Source organism: Dromaius novaehollandiae, chromosome 23, assembly GCF_036370855.1.
Source record: "Dromaius novaehollandiae isolate bDroNov1 chromosome 23, bDroNov1.hap1, whole genome shotgun sequence".
NCBI classification, from domain to species: Eukaryota; Metazoa; Chordata; class Aves; order Casuariiformes; family Dromaiidae; genus Dromaius; species Dromaius novaehollandiae.
Window position 1 is genome coordinate 7917991 of NC_088120.1, and position 14292 is coordinate 7932282.

Here is a 14292-nt window from a genome sequence, read left to right on the forward strand (position 1 = left end):
TCGGCGCGTGCGCTTTGGGTTCCGCGTTATGTAAGCGGGGAGCGGGGCGGGAGGAGGGGCGTTCTGGAAGGTTCTCGGCCGTTCTCAGTCGCTGCCGGGAGGCGGGAGCGGTCGGCGGCTGTGCTGGGCGCTGTGAGGGCTCTGTTGTCAGCGAGCTCTGTGGGGTCGTGTCGCTGCTTGCTTCCTGGGAGGAGCAGCCTGCCTCGCCGCTATGGGGGTGACTCACGAAGCGGGGCTGTCCCCTCAGGCGTCGCCGCAGGAGCAGGATCCCTGCCGGGGCGGCCCGGCCGCCTGGAGCCGGTGAGTCAGCGGGGTCTGGGCTTTGAGCGATGGTGTCGGGCGCCCCTTCGGAGCCGGAGTCGGCTGGGGCAGCTGGGGGGTGCCGGGGCATCTGTAGGAGCGGCGGTTTGGCTGGGGGGGGGCGGCAGCGGCCGTTGCTCGCCCGTCCCTAACGCGCGCTGCGGGGAGGGTGGGGGATGTGGGCTGGCTGCAGGAGGGGACAGCGGGTGCGGGCTGGCCTCGGGGTGGGCGAGCAGATCCCTCACGTTTCCGACTCTTGCAGGAACGCCCGGGTTCCCCAGGGGAACCAGCACCTGGGATGTCCGGCGGCCCCCAGCGGTAAGTGCCAGAGGGAAGTACAGTCCCCTTGAATTCACTCACTAGCGCTTATGCAGAGAGGTGTGCAGAGGGCAGCGCTTATGCAAGTTGGCAGGTGAAGAACGGTTGCATGAGATACCTGTGATGTGCTCCAGTGTTGTCTGATAGCTGGGTTATGTTAGGGGGAGTTAGCTCAGAGTTAATACCTATTTTGTTGACTGTGTTCTGTACAAGGGTTGTAAGCTCGGCATGGGTTCAGAGGTGAGGTAGTGAAACTTGCCTCTAGTCATAGCGATGAGAATGCTTCTTGTGGAAGAGTACAGAGCTGTTTGGTGCTCTTGATAAGAAGGCTTTAAGGCTTGGATAACTCCTGTTTACAGTGAGCACCGAATACAAATTTTATTGTAAAGTGGGCTTTCTTGAACTGTAGAACGGTGGCATAACTTGGAACTTGAGCAACTGAGATAGGATAGTTACTACATCATAGGGTGTAATCTTTGTATATATAAAATGGCTGCCACTAAAGGGGGAGGGAGCCATTTGATTTATTAATATATCACCTTAAGTACTGTTTCATTCTTAATAAATAATATCCAATAAGTCATTAGCTTTATCTCTCACAAGCTGTGTAGAGTAGGTTTTATAACAGTGGCTTGCTACACATACTGTACAGAATGTGTTTTCACATTCTGTACTGTTCAGAGGTAACTTGTAATGTGATAATCAGGCTCTTGAAGTGGCAGTTTTGTAACTTGGATATATATTTTCCTATTTGAGGTAACTACTTAATCTCTAGAGAATTTTGGAAGCAAGCTATTGAATTTATACTGACCTTGAAAGCATGTGACTTTTGCACCTGCAGACACTTCCGTAGTAAACTATATTTAGAATAGTCTGGCCCAGCCTTGAGCATTCTGTTGAGAAAACATGAATTCATACCCTTTTTGTAAAAGTATGCTTATACTGAATGAAGGATGTTAAACTAAAAACTCTCACAAACCTCTTCTGAGAATACTGCAGAGAATTACTTATGGTTTAAACTGAAGCTTTTTTTCTTTCATATTGAAGACTCTTGGCTGTAGGAGAGGAAATGATGAAATCTAAAATTGTCATAGGTAAAACATGCTGATAAACTGGGTGAGGATTGTCATTCTGTTTAATTACTCTTAAACTGTTTGCCTGTGGTTGTCATAATGTTTGCCTGTGGCTGCTGTATAAGTGACCTGGCTGCTTCATTTCTGTTCCTCATCTCCCCCCCCCCCCTTTCTGAACAGGAACAGAAACAGAAACTGGCTTTTGTAGAATACCAGTAAAAACAGAGCCAACTTTCAGTACTTGCATGGAGAAAATGAAGGTTAGAAAGACTGATGACATGACAAACTTCCTGGATGATCTAACCCTCAGGTCTCCTAAGAAGAGAGATTCTTGTGTGAGAACCAAAAGAAGCTGTGATAGGTCATCAACAAGGTCATCTAGCAGATCCTCTTGCAGGTCACAGTCCAGTTCAAGTAGTTCCTCTTCAGCTTCCTCAAGGAGCTGGAGCCGGTCTAGATCCAGATCACGATCATGGGCTAGAAGTGGTTCCCAAAGGTACAGAAGATATTCTCGATCGTATTCCAGAAGCCGGTCGCGATCACGCGGCTACGTGAGGTACCGAGGCAGGTACCGTGCCAGACGCTACAGGAGGTACTACCGTTCTCCTCCACGGTATAGATCACGCAGCAGGTCATGGTCTCGTGGAAGATGTTATTACAGAAGGTCCTATTCAAGAAGCAGATCATGTTCAAGAGGCCGAAGATACTATGGATTTGGGCGAACTATATATCCTGAGGCTTACAGGAACTGGAGAAGCAGATCACGAACAAGATCTCGTAGTAGATCACCTCTACACTTGAGTGAAAAAGGTACTTATTTTTTAATGAGAGTTTCATTGTATGCGAGGAAATTTAACAATATACTATTTATGCTAACTGGTCAAATTCTAACCTATAAACTTGCTTTATAGAACATAACTGATAATGGCAATGTGGAAGAAATTTCCACATGGTTATAAAAATATATAAAAAGCTATATAAAAATAAGTAACTTGGAGTATGTTCTTAGCCCTTAAACTGAAGCTAAACTTCCCAAGTTTTGATCCAAATTGTTCAGAGTTGATGCTTCGAAAAGTGCCGTGTTAGTATACCTGCAGTTCCTAGGCTAATAAGAGTAGGTACGTACTGATTTAAACACAAGAAAATGACACTTTCTTTCTCTTGTAGAGAAGAGGGAACTCCTGGAAATTGCAAAAGCTAATGCTGCAAAAGCCCTGGGGACAGATAACGTAGTCTTGCCAGCAAGCTTGAAGGTCATTAGTCCCTCCAAAGAGACAAATGATGAAAAGCTAAAGCATGAAAATCTTGGGGAGTCAGCTGAGGTAAGCATGAACTGGAGTATTCCCAATGAAAAGGTAAACACTTAAAATAACTTGTGGTCTGCATGAGGAGGCAATAATTCTAGCTGTGGAGTTTGTGATTGAGGGTTCAAACTCTTGAATGAAAACTTCGGGTTTACCAGAATGCCAAAACCCATTGTAGACTCGCTTAGGCTGGAAGAGTACCTTGGAAGCTTAGAAGTGGTTGACCTCTTGAATACGTGCAGCCTTTGGTAATGACAAGTTAGGAAAGAGAGATGAATGTAGTTTATTCTTTGCAGTTATTCTTCTAATAGGATAGTACAGATTACTTTCTTAGACTAGTCTATATGTTTCTGACTTAAAACAGAGGATCTGCTTTCCAAACCCACTGAATAGGTTTTTGTAAAGGTTAATCTTTAACTGTTCAAAGCTTTTCATATGCAACCAACTGTTCCCAGAAGTTACATACCCAAGCACACAATGCATTTTACATACTTTATTTCTGTCTTATAGAAATCATGAATATGGTTCCAGACATTGATGAAGAAAATCTGTTGGTAATTAAGGGACTTGTGGGCTATAGTTGCTGTGAACTTAAGGGAGGGGAAAAAGTCAAGTAGTTTAAACTGAACGTTAGTTTCACTCTGTTATAATGGTGTGTTAATCTGATTCCTGCTGAATACAAAATTGCAGTAACTTGCATCTATCAGATGCTGCTATTTCAAGTTGAAGTAAATGTACTGAGGGTTTCTTGGACAGAGAAATGGTACAGGCATCCCTTTCATAATATATGCAATATATTCCAGATGTTGAGAGAGTACAGAAGAAGAGGCCTGCATCACTTGCAGATAAGTTTATTGTCATTATCCAAAGCTCTGCAGGACTGATGTGCAGAACTTAATGCAACTTGCTTTAACATTACATTTCATGGTACTGCAGTCCATGCTTAAGTAATTTGGATCCTCTTTAAAACTGTCACTGGGGCATGGATATCAGGTCACATGTGAATGGACACAATGACATTTGAAACACTTAGTATTCTATTAATTGAGCTCAGTGCTGATCTGTTTACATGTTTGGTAGCTCACAGCTACTTTTGATGTAAATACCTGGAACAGCCTTACTGGAAAGTTGATACTCTCTGACTGCCTTAACTTGCACAGAGTAATGTATCCTTCTGCTTAAGCTGTATATGCTCTTCTCTAGCAACTGGGAAGACTGACAGAAGATGTAGCCAAAAGTGGAATGGAGAGAGCTACCACACAGAGAAGCATTTCTTTCAGCCCTAATGTAAGTGTGCCTTCCTCAGATGAGTCTGGTATTCCCTCTCTCCTGTATTAGGCTTTCTGCAGCATTGGATGTCAACTTAAGGATCTTAATCATGGTAACAAATTGGATTTAATAGCTTGATAATTACTTTCCTGGAAGAGCTGGAACAGTACTTTAGCAGTAGCATACTGTACCGCAGCCATGTGTTAAAATGCTTGTGATTTAAAATAAGCATTGAAAGGTAAACGAAGTTGGAAGTCTGTACTGTAGACTGCAGAGTATTTGCCAGAACTGGTCAAGCCCAGAATTTAAAGTTATGTGTCTGGATATAATTCAGTGATACAGAACAGGGGGAGGGGCAGCTTTTCTGAATCCTGTGTCAATTAAGTGTAAATAGTTGATACTTAGTAGTTTTAAGGTCTCCTGTAAGCTGGAAAGAAAGCATTCATCTTGTCAATATAAAACAGTTGATAGATCTTAGTAGTACGTTCATTCTCTTTCTAGCATTTTTAAAGGTAATTTCTTTTCCAGAATACAATGGCAAAACCAGTACTACAGAAGCCAGCAAGTCATGCTGTTAAAGAGATGGCGATCTCTCCAGGAAGAGAAGATGACAAAAAGGGAAGTCCCTATGGGCAATGGGTTCCTATCAAGAAGGAGGAGAACAAGTTTTTAAACTTCTCGCCAAAAAGTGCACCGTTCCGGGCACGCTAGCGTATTTTACTTGCTTTCTCTCAAACTGCAGATTATATATGCTTCAGTAGTGAGGTCTGAAGTTTTCTGATCAGGTTGAAGACTTGTTAATACTGAGTATTTATTTTCAGATGTTTAATTTCATAATCTTAGGTTTGTCTTTCAGATATAGAGCACAGTGACCCAGAAGCCACAGATGGGAATCTTGTGTAAATTTGTAAATATTTTTGTATTGATTTAATGGACTAGAACTTTCAGGTGGGTAATTTTTCTAAACAGTAGTTTAGTAACTTATCTCAAACACTTGAATTATATTGTTTAACTGTTTCTTTCAAGTAAATAAACTTTAGTTTTGCACTGGCTCCTCAGTGTGTCAAGTATATTAGTATTGGGGAGTAAGCAGTTAAACTGGACTTTGCGGGGGGAACTGGTACAATAAGCTTGACTATTCCCATGTGAAAGCTTCTTTTAAGAAATGTTATTTAAATAGCTGTGGTAGGCATGAGGTAGTCAACGGACACTAATTTCTGTGGGAAGTAAAGAGAAGTGTGTAAACGGAGGGGATGGTAGCTGCCCCTGTATTCTAGGGAAGGAGGGGGCTCTGTCCAGAAAAATGAATAATGCCTTCTTAGGAGGATGTATCTGGTCACCTCTTTCCTGCTGTGTGTTACAACTTGACAGTCTGCTGACTTTGTCTTGATTGGATGAGCTTGTTGCTTGTGTGCAAGAGTGTGTCTGGGTGTGAACTTGGTGTGAAGTAGAAGAGTTACAGGTCTTACAGTAAAAGCAGGCTTACAGTTGTATTTATTTAAACATGTGCTGTTTTAGATCTAGGCCTTGAACTTCTATTTTGTAGACAGTTGAAAACTAGTTCTCCTCCTGTAAGGAAAAGTCTCTTTTTTGCCTGAAAAGGAATAGAAATTTCCCTACTTTCATTCAAGCAAAATCAATGAAGGACTGTTAGTCATTTAGAGGCTTTATTTTTCATGAAGTGTGAGTGCAGAGAAGTTAGTGTTTGTGTGCAGAGTGGGAATTGTTGCAGCTACCTCAAGAATTCAGTGTCTTCTACAGAATTGCTAAGATGATACTGCCAAACCTAATCAAAGGTTACATATTTTGCAGCAATTTGAATTCTTAAGAATTGTCCATACTCCTTCTCCTTTCTGAGGTGGGGAAAGGCATTTTTGTTGCCCCAGTAGTAGGGCCATCTGCACTGTACAGGTTCTGCTGATGGAAGAACTGCAAGCTCTAGCACATCACAAAGAACTTTGTGCAACTTCCCCTTCACAAAAAGGTAACAGGCATTCCTAGGAAGCACTCTCTTGCCCTGTTGTTAAACAGGTGTTTTCAGAGCCTTCACTGCTCTTCAGATACTGAAAAGTAGAGACATGTTTTACTCTAAATTGAGTGGTAATAGTTTATTTTTTTGTCTTTAAAGCATGACAGTGGAAGAGCTGGCCATTCTGCAATTAAAAGCTATATACAGCTGAAGTTGTTACTATTGAAGCATTTATACAATGTTATACTACAGTAGATTTTATGTTGCTTAATATGAGGAAGTCTACAAAGTTTCTGATGCAACTTAATATCTTCATACCAAACTTTTCTAACAAAAAAGGGCTGCAGCATACACTTCACTGGAGGTGGCAGTTCAGACTGCTGTTCCTCTCTCCAAGTTCTGCTTAATCTCTGCTGTGTACTTCCCATAGAATCTCTCTGCCTTCTTATTGAACTTGGCATTTCTCTCGTTAATGTAGTCGATATCTGCATCATCGTTGTAAGGACGTCTTCGACTGTATCTTTCACGTTTTTCAATTCTGTAAGACAAATATTAGTGTTTGAGGACCTGTGGATGAATCCTGCAGACTTAGTAGAACTGGTTACCACTAGCCTTTTCAACTTAGGCAATTCTTTTTCTATAGGTGGAATAACAGCAGAAGTTGCCATGTTTAAGTGATAGATACTAGAATGCTTGGGTTTTAGCTTGCCTGAGAATTGGTAAGAAAAACTGAAAGGAAATGATAATCACTACTTATTCTATAATAGCTATATTCTTAGTTCCACAAAATGTACTTAAAAGTACTGGAATATTATAGTATTATTCCTAATTTCCTTTAGCCATACTGATTCTATGATGCTGAGTAAAATTATAAAAGCATATTCACTGTTCTAAAATACTGTGGCAATGAAGACAAGTCAGTCCAGCTTTTTAGGTCAGGTCTTTTCCATCTCTTTTGTTTGGCAACTACCACTTTACTTGTACTGAAAATCAACCAAAAAAACCCCAAGGAGGATGGCTGTTTTTCAGCAGCATCTTTCTAAAGAAAATCCCTTGTCTATCAAACTGGGTGGAGGGGTTTATACACTGTCAAATGTACCCTTGAAAAACTAGGGGAAGGTCAAGAAGTTAGCCCTGCTTTGAGAAGGTGGTGACCTCCAAAGGTTCCTTTCCGTAAATCTTAGGATTTACTTATTTACTTACTGTTTTTCAAGATCTGCAACCATTCGATCAATCCCTTCTTTAGCTGGCACATGACTTCCATGAAGAAGACTGTCTGATGTTGGGTAAAGTGCCTCCCCACTGGACAAGGAGAATAAAGTAGCAGCAGTTTTCAATAGTTGCATTGAACTGTTTAAGACTTTGCTGATATTGTTTGATCTCTTATTTAAGACTTCAAGGCATTAACTCATTTGTGCAACTATAGGAGTCTAAGATGCAGGGGAGATTTTGATGTTAAAAATAAACCCTCTGCTAATTACTTTGAGACAGTAGCCCCCTTTCCTCTCTTCCCCCTCCCCCCCCCAAAAAATTTTTTTTTTTGTTTGGAAAATCCTAATGCATTGGTCAATCTGTTTTAAACAACTACAGACTGTTGAAAAACTTCTTTAAGCAACTCGGATGTAATCTACTTACATATTTAAATATAGTCTAATTGACAAAATAGCTTCAAACTCAATAATACTGGTTTTTGAAGAAATAAATACATTGGCATCAGTTCAACAATACCAGCTTTTTACCTAATGAAACAAGGACTGTACAAAATAGATTGTCAGGTAGACTGCATTTTAAGATCACGTTAAAAGGCTAATTATAATGCAGTGCATTTGAGAATACACATTGAATTATCTGCTGACAGGAGCTAGTTTTAAGCATTTGGAATCCTGAATTCTCCAGTTTAGGTATTATCAAGATGACTGAAATCAGACTTACTACTGCTCTTTCAGCTTCTCATATTGCTCCAAGTCAGGTTTGATCTGCCTGGTTAACCTCTGGTACTGGCGCAACTGAGCAGCTGCGTAATCTTCAGAAGAAAGAGTTACCATTAAGGAATGCTTTTATTTCATGACTCAGTTGTAGGTGAAATACTAGTAAGAGTTACTCATTAAGAACACTCATTACCTGAAAATCCTAGATCTGGATTTTTCCTCTTCTTCTTCCTCTCCCATCTTTCTGCATCCTCAGCGCTGATCTCTAGCAGTTTAACTCTCTCATAATCTTCTCCTCTTGCAGCACATTCCTAATGCAGCACAAGTAATATTTAACAAGAGGACGGTGTCCGAGGACCAAACCTCTACTGCAGGACACGTCTGTACATATGTAACGTGCCTGATACAGATTCTTTGCTGTAACTATGTACAAGCTCTCAAGAAATCTGTGGCCACGATGAAGACAGATTCAGCTTCACAAGTAGTTGTACTGAGGCTTAACAAGGTTACAGAAAAATGTCGTTGTTCTTGCTTACCTTCTTCTTCTCCTGCACCTTCAGCTCCCACTCCAGGCGAGCTTTTTTTGCTTCCCAGTTGGCTGGTAACTTCAGTCTTTTATCTTCTTCCACCACTTCTTGGTGATTCAGCTTGCGAGCCTCATTCTAGGAACACAATGGTTTGTTTCTAAAGTCTAGAGACATGTTCTAATACTGAACCACAGAAATCATCAAAGAGTCTGTACCCTGTGCATGTGCCGGACAGGACAAAAATCAAACCGAGGGCAAAGAGAAACGTCTGGATGAGATGTTGGGGACACGGGGGAGCAGGGAACTGCAGAGGTGCTGCAGTTGGGGGTGCGAACTAGATACCCCCCCTCCTTTCCGCTGTTTGCTTGTGCGTCCCCCCAGGGGCTTAGCAGGGAAGAAGCGATTTCTTGTATTCTGGGGGAATTTCCCGAGTTTCAGCTTGTGCCGCTTGTCCCCTCGCCACCCCCCCCCCCCCACTGGACACCTGTACCCGCCGGTAACGGCCCCCAGCGCCGCCTCTCCCCCGGGTGAGCAGTGCCCGTTCTCGGCCCCTCCCGGCCACCGCGGGGGGGGAATGCGCCTGGCGGGGAACGCCCGTGCGAGCGGCGCGGCCCGGCCCGGCCGCCGCGGCCTACCCGCTTCATGTGGAGCTCGCGGAACTTGCGCAGCCGCTCCTCCCGCTTCTGCGCCGCCGCCGCTGCCGCCGCCGCGCAGGGCCCCGCCTCCTCCTCCGAGTCCGACGAGCCCTGAAACAGCCCGCACTCAGCTACCGGCACCGCGGCGGGGATGGGGGAGCCCCGTTCCGTCCCCTCCCGTTCCCCCTCCCCGCCGCCGCCGCCGCCTCACCCCGCCGTCGGGAACCCCCAGCTCGCCGAGCGCCGCCATCTCGCACGCCCAGCGCTTCCGCTTCCGCCGCCGTCTCTGCGCACTTCCGGCCGAGGCGGAGCGGCAACGGGGGCGCTCCCTGGCGGGCGGGCGGGATGGCGGCGCCGGCGGCTGCAGCGGCCGCCCGGGCCCGGCTTTACCGTGAACGGGCCCGGGGGGGCCGGAGCCGGCAGTGGTCAGGGCGAGGGGGGCCCGGCTGCAGGCCCCAACCGGGCCCGGGGCCAAACCAGGCCGGGGGCGAAGACGAGGCCTGCGCCCCACCGCCGAGGCCTCCCCCGCCATTAACCCCCCCAATTAACCTCCGCCATTAACCCCCCCCGTTAACCCCCTCAATTAAATTAACCCCCTCCCTGACGCCGCCGGCTGGAGCCAAGCAGGGTTTCGGGGCCTGTTCCCACGGCCCCCCGTCGTCCCCCCGGTTTGGAGCCGTGGGGTTTGGGGTGAGGCGGCCTTGTGCGTGTGCGGTTCGGGCTTTAGGGGCCTCGTTTTGCCGTGCCGAGGAGAAGCGGGTGAAAAGCAGCGACTGCCCGTTTTATGTGCGGAGACAGATTTAAAGCCTCGGCGCTGCATCCTGGAGCCGGCTGGGAAGCCAGCAGTATGTTTCTCTTGTCTTCCAGGCATCAATGTCTGTGTGGGCAACCGGCTGTGGCCTTGAAATTACTCTATGGTTTAATAAACACTTTTAATCAACCTTTTTTTTTTCTTTTTTCTCCAAGGAATCAAGTGGATGATGCAAACTTTCTATTCCAAACAGGGAAGCAGCACAGGAGCCAGATAAACTCCGCCATGCGTCACTTTACCTGGAAGCACTGGCCAGAGATCCTTGGCAGAGGGTCAAGTGGGATAAGAAACCAAAAAGTTGCGTGTGCTTCTGTCTGTGCCAGTCGTCCCCTTCGGACCCCCCGGAAATCAGGTTACCCACGACAGGTTTTCTTCAGAGAGAAAGTTGCAGCTCTCACAAAAAAGGAACCAAAGTGATAAAACTTTTGCTTCCAGTTCAGAGCAAAGAAAGTAAAAATTTCCATAACATTGTTGGAATTGCCAGGACCTTCTAGCAAAATCAAATGTAGATGTATTGTAAGGGTTTATCAATAATATTTACATGCTCACGCAATTTACAGACATCTGTGTGTATGTAAAAGGTAAATGCACGTATACCATCTTTACACTTACCTGTACACTAAAGGTAAAAGGGTTCAGGAATGTCATTTTTCTTTGAAGAGACGATCTGAACCCCGTAAAGTTAAGAACTGCTGGCAACTGCTATTTTTCTAAATTGACCTTGTCGGCTTCAGCCTGTGACTTTCCAGCAGAGGGAAACGCAGCACAAGCGATGAGGGCTCGCGGAACCGGCAGCAGCCCTGGCAAACACAAGCTGTCTCTGTTCTCTTTTAACCTCACTTTCTTCCGCTGCCAAGCCCTGATGCATGCTGAGTGATTAAAAATATCAAATTGCCCTCAAGTTTCAGTGTCAGCCAGCAAGGAGTCCAGTCGGGGAAAAAAACCCCAAACCTAGTGATGCCAGCACTGTAAAGAGAGCAGGCTGGAGCAAAGGATGGAGACGGGAGGGTTTTATATAGTTGTTGACAGCATCTTAAGGAAAAGGAGAGGGTTGTCCCGCCGTGGTTTGGTTCGGGGGGTGTCCCTTGTCACCTGCCTTGTCCCTAGCCTCGCGCTTGGTGTCTGGGGAGAGCTGCAAGTGCAGTGGAGCGAGGGGGGTGTTTTTGCCTCTCTCTCACGCACCCCAGGACGGCGCTCGGCTTTGGCACCTGTGTCTCACTCCCCCACTTACGGGAAGTGTGTTTGGGATCAGGGAGGGGTTTTGGAGAGCAGGGAAGGATGCCGGCCCGGCTCTCGGGGTGCGAAAGGCTGCAGCGGCTGTGGGAAATGGCCTACGTCTCCCCAAAACGTGCGTTAGGAGCCAGCGGCAGGGCTGGCGGTGGAGGTGCTCAGCAGGGCTGCCCGACACTCGCGCTGCTCCGCAGCGTTGGGGTGGCCGCGGCTCAGCGGCCCCCCCGCACAGCGGGGACGTCAAGCCTTCGCTGGCTGCCTGCGCTTTTATTTAATCACGGGAAGCTGGATGGGTTTTATGGGTTTGTGCAGTGCCGTGGCCCAGCCAAGTCTGGAGCTCGGTGGAGCCTCGTTTCCCTCCTCGCTGCCGTAATGCAGTTATAAAATAAACCCAAGAGGTTTCCCTGGCTTCTGTGGATTTGCTCCTGGGTCCGATGCCAGCGCAGCGAGCCCGGCTCCTGGTACAGGTGCTGCGCGCCTGCCCCGCGCTGTGCTGCTATTGCAAATCGCAGCCTGGCCAGAAAGCGGGGAATTCACCCAAAGCCCCTCGCGCCAAGGAGCGGGGCCGGTCCTGTGCGGGCTGGCAGTGCATGCAGAGCTGCTCTTGCTGTCACTTACAGTAAATTTATTTTTAGATTAAAAAATGTTTTTATTTCTCATGTGCACAGAATTGGCACGGCTTTTTTGGGTCAGAGCTGACTCCATTGTCTTCTCCAGCTCTGCCTCCCCTGCAGTGCCGAAATGAAAAATTCCCGTTACATGTTGTGCAGGGGCTGGGAGCTCGGAGGAACTGACTCATCTCGGTTATATTTGTCCTTTTCGAAGGGGAAGATGCTGGTCGAGGGGCGGCGGGGGAGCAGCCCCGCTTATCTCACATCCACCGCGGCAGCGGCGACGTGGGACTCGGGGGGGCCGAGGGCAAGCGGCCGAGCAGCGGAGGAAACCCATCGCTTCGTCCCCAGCGCTCGCCACCCTCCCGCCGTCCCCAGCCGTCCCTGTCCTCGCGTGCCGGCGCGGTGCGGCGCGTGCCGGGCTCCCCCGCCGCCGCCGGAGCCGCTTCCCCTTCCTGCGCGGCCGGCCGTGCTGCCCGGCCCCGTGCTGCGCCGCAGCTGCCGCCCGCCATCCGGTTTCGTGCCGAAAGGCGCTTGAGGAGCGGAAGAGCGCCGGTGCCGCGAGCATCCAGAGCGACGAGGCGCGGGCAGGCCGGGGCCGAGGCCAGCTGCGCTCTGCCGGGTGCCGGGGCCGCGCTCCCACCGCGTTTCCCCTTCCCGCACCCGGAGCAGCCCCCGCCGCCGTCCCGCTCCCCAAAATCCCGGGCGTGGGCCAAATTCCCCTTTTCCCCTCTGCGAAAGCCGGGGACGGAAAATGAGGCCACGACCGGGGGGCTGGACCGGCGGAGGGAGCCCGGAGCAGCCCCCGGGCCCGGGACGGTGCCGGCGGGTGTCACTGCCCCGTCGCCCTGGGGATCCCGCTGCAAACAGCGGGGCTGCCCCGGGGCGAGGGTTTCCCAACAAAACCTGAGATTTTGGTGTATAAAACCAGGCCTAAAGCTCGCACAGGACCGAGTCGAACTTGCGCTGCAGGCATTCACTGCGGCGAGATGCAGCTGGAAGACAGGACTCACCAGAGCCCGTTTATTGGGACAGACCTAAAAAGCCGCTTTATCACTCGCTGCCATCCGTCACGGAGAAACTCGGCGCAGGGAGAAGTGGAGGCGGTTTGGTTTTTAGGTGGAGGAGAAGGCGCTTTTCTTTCAGCGCTGCTCCTTTCAATCACAGGCTGCTGCTCGTGTCCTGTCGGGTTGCAATTACAATCTTTCAGATCAGACACATAATCATTGGGCTGGAGAGCAAGAAGTACCCGGGTAATGCGCTTAACAGAAAGTAACCCGGTTACCGTCTCACTCTATTGAAAATGAGAAAGTGCTGATGGTCAAAATCAATTCCTCCCCAGCCAAATTACTGCAGGGCTGGCTTAGAGTTTCAGCTAAATGGTCGCCCCTCCAGCCGCGATGCTAATTGCATCGAGCCGGGCTCCCGCCCGGGGAGCTCCAGCAGCAACCGGGCTTCACGCTCAACGTGAACGCCTGGGCAAAGCGGGGAATTTGGGGAGCTGCTGCCGCTGCCGAGCTCGGCGGGATCCCTCGCCGTTCGGTGCCCCCACAGGGTCCCCGGCCGCATCCCGGGAAAACCCGCGGCTGCGGAGCGATAACGCGCCGGGGCAGGGAGGAATGAGGATGAGGATGGCGGCAGGCACCTGGGGCCGCGGCGGCTACGGCCCCGTGTCGGCCCTGCAAGCGTTAAGTGAGTGCTAAGCCCCCAAAATCACCCTTGCAGCTACTATTTCTGCGCGCAAGGCTTTCGGCGATGAGATATGCCAAAGCATCTGATGAAGTAATACGTCTATTCTCATTTGTGACATTTATTATTAACAGGGAGAAGCAGAAAAAAAAAAAAACCCAGCCAGAAAGAATGCTTAATTGAAGGACCGTTGTGCCGCGGTAACTGCTGTTAAATTAATCCGCTGCGTTCCTTTCCACCCACACGCTTTAAAGCTTCCTGGTTATAATTAGAACCATTTAAAGCCCGTTTGACACTCGGAGGACGAGGCGGCTGCGCTGCTCGCCGTGGTGAAGCCTCGCCGGCGGGGCGCGGGGGCCGCGGGCTGCACCAGCCTTCTCGCCTTTGACTTTCTTCCCTCCTTCTGCTCTCTCCCCTCTTCCTCTCTGGAGCACTGTCAAGCCCCCAGAAATGGAGTTTATTTATGTATCTGCCGAATTGGATTTTTTTCTTTTCCCCTCCCTCTTTCTTGCTACTTTGTAATTTTTTCCCAATTTTGGAAGCGCGGCTGAGCCGCCGAGAGGGGAAGAAAGAGAAACCCCCCCCAGCGCCCGCGGGCCTCGCGTTCCCCGGCAGCGCGGCCGGAGCC

The 14292-nt window shown here is 48.5% G+C and overlaps 2 protein-coding genes and 1 long non-coding RNA gene across 4 annotated transcripts; 2 read left to right on the top strand and 1 right to left on the bottom strand.

Moving 5' to 3' along the window:
• The first annotated feature begins 38 nt into the window (after positions 1 to 38).
• Positions 39 to 5316, top strand: RSRP1 (arginine and serine rich protein 1). The gene is made up of 6 exons (XM_026098155.2): positions 39 to 300; positions 563 to 618; positions 1872 to 2501; positions 2859 to 3013; positions 4199 to 4282; positions 4793 to 5316. The coding sequence occupies exons 1-6, from the start codon at positions 212 to 214 to the stop codon at positions 4973 to 4975; spliced, it is 1197 nt and encodes a 398-aa protein (XP_025953940.2). The 5' UTR covers positions 39 to 211; the 3' UTR covers positions 4976 to 5316.
• Positions 5317 to 6357: 1041 nt separating this feature from the next.
• Positions 6358 to 9616, bottom strand: SYF2 (SYF2 pre-mRNA splicing factor). 2 transcript variants are annotated; one of them, XM_026098156.2, is made up of 7 exons: positions 9535 to 9616; positions 9324 to 9434; positions 8698 to 8823; positions 8355 to 8472; positions 8166 to 8256; positions 7437 to 7535; positions 6358 to 6771 (listed from the first exon to the last, which is right to left on the bottom strand). In XM_026098156.2, the coding sequence occupies exons 1-7, from the start codon at positions 9571 to 9573 to the stop codon at positions 6606 to 6608; spliced, it is 750 nt and encodes a 249-aa protein (XP_025953941.1). In that variant the 5' UTR covers positions 9574 to 9616; the 3' UTR covers positions 6358 to 6605. The 2 variants fall into 2 exon arrangements, with proteins under 2 accessions (XP_025953941.1, XP_064381147.1); XM_064525077.1 differs by lacking the exon at positions 9324 to 9434.
• On the top strand, positions 9559 to 10687 carry LOC135330685 (uncharacterized). Its single transcript, XR_010392680.1, has 2 exons — positions 9559 to 10168; positions 10290 to 10687. It is a non-coding gene; the product is annotated as an uncharacterized LOC135330685 (long non-coding RNA).
• Positions 10688 to 14292: the final 3605 nt, after the last annotated feature.